General features: G+C 43.2%; 1 protein-coding gene across 1 annotated transcript; it reads right to left on the bottom strand.

Moving 5' to 3' along the window:
* Positions 1 to 1186: 1186 nt before the first annotated feature.
* ROPN1L (rhophilin associated tail protein 1-like) lies at positions 1187 to 7351 on the bottom strand. Its single transcript, XM_010141450.1, has 5 exons — positions 7221 to 7351; positions 5428 to 5551; positions 5093 to 5254; positions 3733 to 3908; positions 1187 to 1250 (listed from the first exon to the last, which is right to left on the bottom strand). Exons 1-5 carry the CDS (start codon positions 7349 to 7351, stop codon positions 1187 to 1189), a joined length of 657 nt encoding a protein of 218 aa, XP_010139752.1.
* Between the last annotated feature and the right edge of the window lie 1273 nt (positions 7352 to 8624).

Genomic DNA, 8624 nt, shown 5'->3' with positions numbered 1-8624 from the left:
AATGCCCCCCTTCTCAAACCGCGACAATTATGTTGATCTCTCTCATCTGTTTGAGTTTAGTTTGACAAAGTTGAAGATGGATTCTGTGAGAGCCTGTACTCGTTTGTCTTCCTGGCCCATAGTGGATATAGAACAGAGCTAATCCTGGAGTCTAGGATCGATTACAAATGAAAAAAGGTGTGAAGAGATCTCCCCTCCTACCCAACCTTGTCACCTCTGGGACCAGTGTTCCAAAATACAGCACTTACTGCCTAGTTACAGCACATACCAGAGGTGAGAGGGCAGGTTGCAGAGTTCTCCAAGAGGTAAAATATCTTCAACTGCAACTACTGGTAAATGGACAATAACAGGAAAGTTAATATTCCCAAAACCATGCTCAAAAAAATTTAGGATCACTGTCATGTGGCAAAGATGATGAGAACATAGCTGTCCACAAAAACTAGTGGGAAAGCACCAAGGACACTTGTAATATTGCCAGTTGTCATTTTCAGACACCAGCTATGTGCCCATTTCCTTCCAGAAATAACTAGGAGGAGTTCCCATCCTGTAGACTGACACATGAATGTTCCTGATGGAGGCTGATAAAGCAGTAAGACTTCAGCCATACAGGTACATATTATGGGTGTGCACAACATTTCCACTTAAGTCCAATTTCTGTTATATAAATTTCTAGTCCTGATCTAGCTACACCAAGATCAGCCATCATCAATGAAGGTTGTTACCTCAACCAAGCAAGCAGCTACAAAAGAAAAAGCTTGCAGATCTTTCCTACAATACTTTCTTCTGTTTGATCGAGCTGCCAGGAAATGCATTAATTATAGCTGTCCAGTCTTCTCTAAATTTAATTAATTCCTCATTTTACTACTTCTTCTTACAATTGCTTATAAAATATGAGTAGGAAGATCCATAACAAAATATGTTTTGTTCAGTATAAGCAGCTGAGTGAAGGTATCACCCTCCCTAGGTGTGAGCATCTGTATTTGAAAGAACAGTATAACCATGTATTCAATTAACATCCACTGCAGGGCAGTTTCAAGAGCGGGATAAAGAAAAGAAAAGAAAGTGCCAGAGAAGAGGATATTCTTGTATCACAGTGTGCAAATAACCATTTGAACACAAATTATTTTCTTGCATGTATTTATTCTCTTTTTTTGCCCTCTTGCCTGGTGCTGAAGAGTAGTCTTGATCAAAACAGTGTTGAGGGCTGGGAGAGAAAGTTTCTGAGCAGCACCATGCCAGCTTGTTGGTCACTGGAAAGAAATATACCAAGTATTTTAGAACAGCACTTCAACGTGGTACATCCTAGTGTGTTGGACAAGGTACGGTCGAGGGTTATATTAATTGCAAGTCAGAGCAGTGCGATTAAAGAGCAGTTCTTACTAAAAACCATCAATCTGGTAACTGTAATGACAAAAATCAGTTCATTTGTGTGCTTGTGCAGTTTTGAGCTCCCACATACACGGAGATGTTAGCAATCTAAAACAGTGTTTTGGGTTTGCATGGCAGAGCCCGTGGAAGACCCCACACTGGAAGAGGTGGATGTGGCCAGAGGCATCTGTGACCCTATGGGAAGCCAGCGCTGGATCAGGTTTGCTGGCAGCACTTGTGACCCTGTGGGAGGCCCACGCTGGAGCAGTTTGTTCCTGAAGGACTGCACCCCATGGAAGAGGCCCACGCTGGAGCAGTTTGTAAAGAACTGTTTCCTGTGGGAGGGACCCCATGATGGAGCAGGGGAAGAGTGTGAGGAGGAAGGAGCAGCAGAGACATGTTATGAGCTGACCACAATCCCCACCCCCCTGCACCGCTCAGGGGTAGGAGGTAGAGAGTTCAGGAGTGAAGTTGAGCCTGAGAAGGAGGGAGGGATAGGGGAAAGGTGGTTTAAGATTTGTTTTTTATTTCTCATTACCCTACTCTGATTTGATTGGTAATTGAGTCTGTTTTGACCATGACAGTAATTGCTGAATGATCTCCCTGTACTTACCTTAACCCACGAGCCTTTCATTTTATTTTCTCTCCCTGTCCAGCCAAGGAGGGGTGATAGAGCAGCTTGGTGGGCAGCTGGCATCCAGCCAGGGTCAACCCACCATGGACAAAGACCAATTCCAGATAAGACAATAGGAAGAGTAAGTACCTGTATGCCAACGTGCCATGTAGGCAGCACTCAGAGGAGAAGCCTGTTACAGATCTTTTAAAATTAATAATAAAGTGCATTGATTAATAATGACCTATGTGTGACTATGGATAAAATGAGTGGGAGTTTATCACCGGGCTGGATTGAAGATGCTGTCATTTTCATACATTCCTAATGCTAATTCCATGCTAATTCTAGCAGGAATATATGCAATAATATCTGATGGGTCCTTTCCTCCATCTGCTAAAATTCAAGAGGTTTTGACAGTGAATTTTGTGGGCACAAGACTTCACATAGCCAATCAGTCTATTAGACTGTTCCAATTAGACTGTTTCACCTGTAGCAGTTAACATGAGTTAGGCCTAGTTAGCAGAGTCGTTAGTACAACTGTATGAATTTTGGTTTTGCTGTTGTAGAAGTTGACAAAACTAATCAGCCATCAGTCTAAAGCAACAGAACAGCGTTGGTGTGCCGAAGAAAAGAAGATAACCAAACTATGTAAATACCCTGTTGATGATCATGATGTGCAGGTGTCCAGAATTATTCAGAACGAACAAGGTGTGAGCACCAACAATGGTGACAGCACATCAGAAAACAGCATTTGAGTGGACCAATCAACAACAGGGTATTCCCTACCCAACCCTGTAAAAAGAACACCTAATAATATTGGGAGAAACCATCATTTGCTAAGAAACTATTCGATGAGGTCAAGAGGTCAGAACAGGGTTGCCTTTTTGCTACAAAGCAAACCAAAGATTATACAACAGCACACGAAAGACCTGAACCCAACTGTCACAAACAGCCAGGCAGTGAGTTTTTGCTTAACCTTCAACCTACACATGTCCGTCTGTGAAGAACTGCTTCAGTTCATGGATTGCTGACAAGATTTACACCAAACGATAAACCAACCTCAGAGGAAGCAGGAGGAGGAACACCACAAACTAGAAATGTACTCAACCACCCCACCTTGGCAACCAACAAAACAGGAGGAAGCTTTCAGGTGGGACTATGTCCTGCCTTTGTGCTTTATAGCCACTGAAGGCAACCAACCCCAAGACCATTTCAAGAAGGACCATTTACCATAGCTACACTACAAAAAATGGGTAGCCAGAGGATTTCAGACCAAGTGCATACTAGATGTTTTCTCAGTAAAGTTTCTAGGGAGAAGTAATTGCGGAGAAACACAATAGAAACTCTGGACTTCAAATGGGAACACCTAGTTTCTTTCTCTGGTTTATGATCTATGTAAAATAAAAAAGCAGCCCAGATGCTGCTGTTTCCAGTTCCAGTAATATGCAGATGATACAAATGTGTATATAGTTGCTTCCTACGGGGAAAATTATACCACCAGATAGTGACTTCAGTATTTCAAAGAAAGATGAATAAATAACAATTTATCATTTACAGTTCAAACCCCAAGCTTGACTACTTGATGAGAAATAACTGTACACTTTGGATACAACCTTAGTCAACCTTTACTCCTGTCTTCATGTCTATGCCCAAAGTGAAGGCAGACTATTCACCAGAAACTAAAGGTAGAATTAAAGGAGAATCCAGGGGTGATCAATACATTAAAATTCCATGCACGGGTTTTCACTTACGCTTGTTCTTTAATTCCACTGAGGAATGATGCAGTCTCCTCCTCTGCTATCTCTCCATCGATGCTGGCCAAATACAAGTAAAGGAACGAGAATGTTTCGAAGGGAACACGAGCCGCTCCGCCTTCTGGGTCCATTGTTAAGATTTCGCAGGCATGTTTCATTGAACTCAGTAGGGACTGCAAGGGGGTCAGACAAGAAATGAAAGGAACAGCATCAGAGCCATGAACATCCTTTGCAACCATGACAAAACACACACAGTAAGCCACTAGAAGTGAGTGTAAATGAGATGAAGGCTTTATTATCATTACTTAGCTTTCAACCTCAAATTTACCACCCAGTGCAGGTCTGGGAATGGAAATGATAATGAAGTTCTAGCAGAGACAGGAGTAAAAATTACTGGAATCCCGTGATATTTAAAGACTGCACGGGGTAGTCCGAGTCCTGTCTCCAATATGGCCAAATTGCTCTGTAAAAGCTCTCACTTCATAGTACCTAGTGGTGTATATATATGTCTGTGTGTATGTATTCCCTCAATGGATCTAAGTGAATTCTCAGCAGCAATTAAGACAAACGAATCTACAAACCCCAGAAAATTCATATGGGTTTGATAATTTTTAGTACGACATAATATGATACTAATTTTTAGGAGTGCTGATATTTACTGTTTTTCCTATTTGTATGCAAGTCCTGTTTTAGCACTTAGTAGAAAAAGCACTGAGCCAAAAAGCATTTCAAGAATATTTCAGTTTAGTTAAAGCCCAATAATGTCCGAGTTCCCTTAAAAGAAAAATGCCTCAAAGTATTAGTTTCAGATATACTCTGAATAAATCCTTTATTCAATACAGTGTCTATAATGCAGTGCTCTATGCATGCTGACCTGTACAGGGAAATGTATGGTACTTCGTAAGAACATCAGCTTAGTGCATTTTATAATCTCTCATTCTGTTGATACGCTCTGCTGAGAATTTATTACTGACATTAAAAGAATTATATGTCAATTTAGTGACATTAACTGCTTCTGTGAAAATTTAATTGACTACACAATCAATTAAAAATTTGTTTTCATTTCTCCCTCTGGTTCTCCTCCACAGACATTTACACTGATGCCATAGCATCAGCCCTCTATCATCCTCTCTCACATGGTCCAAGCTCCCTATGGACACGCTTGCTTTTCTACTGCCATCCCTAACCAAAAGCCAACAAGGAACAGAAGTAAACACGCAAGCCACTCTGCCAGCTGCTGCAAAAGCGATCACCATTCCCTGAAGGGCATTTGCATTAATTGTTCTATGGTCTACCTCATGTATGATCATTTACAACTGTTCACATTTGGATATGAGGGCTCCTGCTGTGAACGTACCCCACCGAGCACAGTGCACCCAAGTGCCAGAATCTTTATCCATTCCACCTCCTCGCTAAAGTTGCCCAGTTGCAGGATAGCCTTCAGCGGCTCCTCTGGCAAGCTCAAGTGCTTCCATTTTTCCCTCAGTTCTGCAACATTCACCACACCTTTGGGAGAAAGCTTTAAACAAATTCATAGTACCACAGTAAGAACTCTGAAAATCAGAATTAAAATAACAACGAAGTCCCTCCCTGCAAAATACATCAAATACTTGACACTCAGACACCCCAACCATCCCCAACACATCATCATTCCTCAATAGCACTGTGCATTTGATAACGGCCATTTTGTACCTGCTTGTGCAAGATTTTAAGGAGTCCTGGGGTTAAAACAGCATCTGTTTTGTCTGTTGTTAAAGGCATTTCAATTCTCTCCTTCACAGGAAGGGGCTCGCCTTTTGACAATGCTGAAAAATACCTAAGTGAAGGAGAAGAGCAATGCCCATGTCCATTATAAGCTGCACAGAAACAAACGCTCTTACAGTGCAGTGAATGAATCTGCAAGCTCCCGAGCAGGAGCAGCAGCACTCAGCAAGCTGCCAGCACGCACACTGCCCATCTCCCCCTGCCCTGATACTGCCCTCCCTTTTAGTGGAAACCACCATCTTTAAACTTTACACATTCCTTTTGACAACATTCTAGTAATTCTGAAGGCATTTAACTTATCTGGTGCACGATATACTCAGCCCTTTTTGGCAAAGACAGAGAATGATTTATCAATGTCGGAGTGTGCTTGCAAACCAAAGCACAGGCTTTTTCCCATTTGATTGATGAGCACCTTCAGGCTGATTCGTTTTAACATTTCTCTCACACACCACCCAAAAAGGACGACTGGCTATTTATGCTGCAACTCTCTCATCAGCTTTTCTGCTGTTTCTGTCTGCTCCAAAATAAAATTTAAGACTAGAGCAGAAAGGGAATTAAATGCACATCCTTTTACGGCAACCCACCTCTGTCACAGCTGGACAGCAATCTGAACTGCGCAAGGAAAACCTCCTCATTCAGTCAGTGGTAGGACTAATTTAAGGGTTTCTCCTCTCCTCCAGGTGCTCTCACACCAGAGCATACTATCCCATCTGTGGGGGCTCCTCCAACCGAGCTGGTGCAATCTTTAAGCAGAGGTCAGGGGCTGGCCACGGCAGTGCAGTAACACGCTGTCCCTGCTCTCACCAGCCGCGAGAGGCAGCAGGCTCATGCTACTGCTTCCGACTGTTCGGTGGGGGCAAGCTCCTTCACATCCATCGCCCAGAGACAAGCTGCACCCCACCTCTGGCACGCTCCTAAGAAACACCGTGCTGTTTTAAGATGTTCCAACTGCCTTTCTCCAACACTGCAGCTGTAGCAATTCAGCTTCAGGGGTTTCTTCTTTTCAATAGACACGCTAGACTCCAGCCGGGCTTTGTTAACAACCTCCCCTCCCTCACATAGGCAGCACAGACATTTTAAAATCCCCACAACTGAGGATCACCCAGATACTCACAAGAGCTTGCTCACACAAATCATAGGACAGGAAAAAATGATAGAGCGCACTTGAGGTCAAAGAAAAAAATAAGTTAAAGAAGAAACATTTAAACATCTTGAATGAGCTTTACAGTGAGAGATTTATTACATGGACTATCACCTAAAAGATGCAACTTCTCAGGCTCTTTTCCTATTTCAGTATCATATAAGGATATTCTTTAATTTTGTTCCTTGAAATAAAAGAAACCTTAGCAAGTTTAAGAATTAGAAAACTATTTTCTAAGTTTCCCTTAAATTCCAAGAATTAAGTCTCACATGAGAGAAAAAAAAATGGTTTAGTCTTCAGAACAAAGAAATTCCTAACAAAAACCTAAGATGCATTTTTCTGTATGGAAATCAAACTATTCCAGAAAAATGCCAGTTCTAACCTTCAATGAAACAGAAGATAAATAATGAACCGCTATTTTTAAAAAGCTCACATGCTGCATTAATGCACAGAAGCACGTTTGCAATATACAGGTTGGCTTACTATTCAAAGCCAGCTCCACTGTACAATAAACAGGAGCAGCAAGAATTTGTGGGTTCCTAGGCACAGCATGACACGGTTATGTGAACATCAAACTTACGCAGCTGCCCACTGCAAAACATCATGAGGTTGAGTCCTGATAGCAGCTTTAGTAAATTGTTTCAGAATATCAGGTAGCTCGGGAGGGATTTTGATCTGCTGAGCACAAAACATGGTTTCTGGAAGAGGCATGGTTCATTCGTATTCAGTTACAAGAACCTGAAAAAAATAGAACAGCAGTTCACAGATGCAGAACGCAAATTAAAAACTCCATGGGCACGAGGGCCCACAGTGCTAGTACCCAAACTCCTTCCTGCCCCTGTCAAATGCTGGGGCTACTGGAGAACTGGCAGACTCTGAAGGGTAAACAGATGAGCACTGAGCATCTCTAAAAAGCTTAAACTTGATAGCAGCACCAAGTAAAAACTGGTGCTCAGACACCAAACACAGCTCCTGAAAAAACCCTGAAAGTCAGCAATGGAGGAATGGGACTGGTGTGACTCAAGGCTCCTTTGAGGATCAAACCATACTTAGAGTTTCATTTCTGGGGAAAAGCAGGCAGGGTACAGCACCTTCATTACTCCAATGCAGCAAATTTGCATTGGGGGCACACTTCAGAGTGTGTATTTAATTACTACACTGGTCACACTTTTTCAGTAACAATTAAAAAACACAGCTCTAGGCCAAGAGACTGAAGCTGAAGGCAAAAAATTGTGTATTCCTTGAGGAAACAATATACATATGTGTGCATGTGCCTTTGGGAAGCAGTCAAAAACAAGAATAAAAAACTAATAAGTAGAGAGGGGAAAAAAAGCTTGAGACCTGCTTCTCCATAGTAAGCCATTAATCACAGAGCGTTACAGACCAGTTGAGGCTGGCAAGGACCTCTGGAGGTCATCTGGTCCAACCCCCTGCTCAAGCAGGACTACCTTACAGCAGAGTGCCGCGGACTATGTTCAGACGGGTGTTCAACAACCCGAAGGATGGAGACTCCACAACTGCTCTGGTCAGTCTGTGCCAGCGGTCAGTCACCCTCACAGCGACGAGGCTTCCTCTGAACATCAGGAAACCCCTTCTGTACACACAACATACCTCGAGCAAAGAAAAAACTCTGCTGGGTCAGCCAGCCTTTACAGCTTCTCACCATCCGTCCAGGTCGATACCCACCATTTCTTCTCTAACACGGGTGACACTCCTGCTAAACAAAGCCCATCTCCTGTTTGCTCTTGTTTTCTATTTTTTGAACGTTGGTGCACTCAAACCCACCCGCAGGTGTGCTGGGTACGAAGCTAAAACCAACACGTACGTGCTCGCAGACGCTGGCTGTTGGTGACAGCCATCCACCGGCCCCGGGTCGGAAAGGGGCGCGGCTGTCTCGGCACGTCCCGGTTACCTGCTCCGGCTGCCCCGCGGGCTGAGGGCCGGTACCCGCCTTCTCCCCGAGCTATCGGAAGCACCGTTAGTT

The sequence above is a fragment of the Buceros rhinoceros genome, unplaced genomic scaffold, assembly GCF_000710305.1.
Source record: "Buceros rhinoceros silvestris isolate BGI_N320 unplaced genomic scaffold, ASM71030v1 scaffold12920, whole genome shotgun sequence".
In the NCBI taxonomy this organism is placed as follows: domain Eukaryota; kingdom Metazoa; phylum Chordata; class Aves; order Bucerotiformes; family Bucerotidae; genus Buceros; species Buceros rhinoceros.
The sequence above is the reverse complement of the archived record's forward strand: the minus strand, read 5'-3'. Positions and strand labels throughout refer to the sequence as shown.

Coding starts and splice junctions, on each gene's coding strand:
- ROPN1L (XM_010141450.1), bottom strand. CDS start 7,351: ATGCCTCTTCCAGAAACCATGTTTTGTGCTCAGCAGATCAAAATCCCT. Junction 3,909..5,092: donor GGTGCACTGTGCTCGGTGGG/GTACGTTCACAG, acceptor ACCCCCTTGCAG/TCCCTACTGAGTTCAATGAA. Junction 1,251..3,732: donor AGTGGAATTAAAGAACAAGC/GTAAGTGAAAAC, acceptor ATTTCTTTCCAG/TGACCAACAAGCTGGCATGG.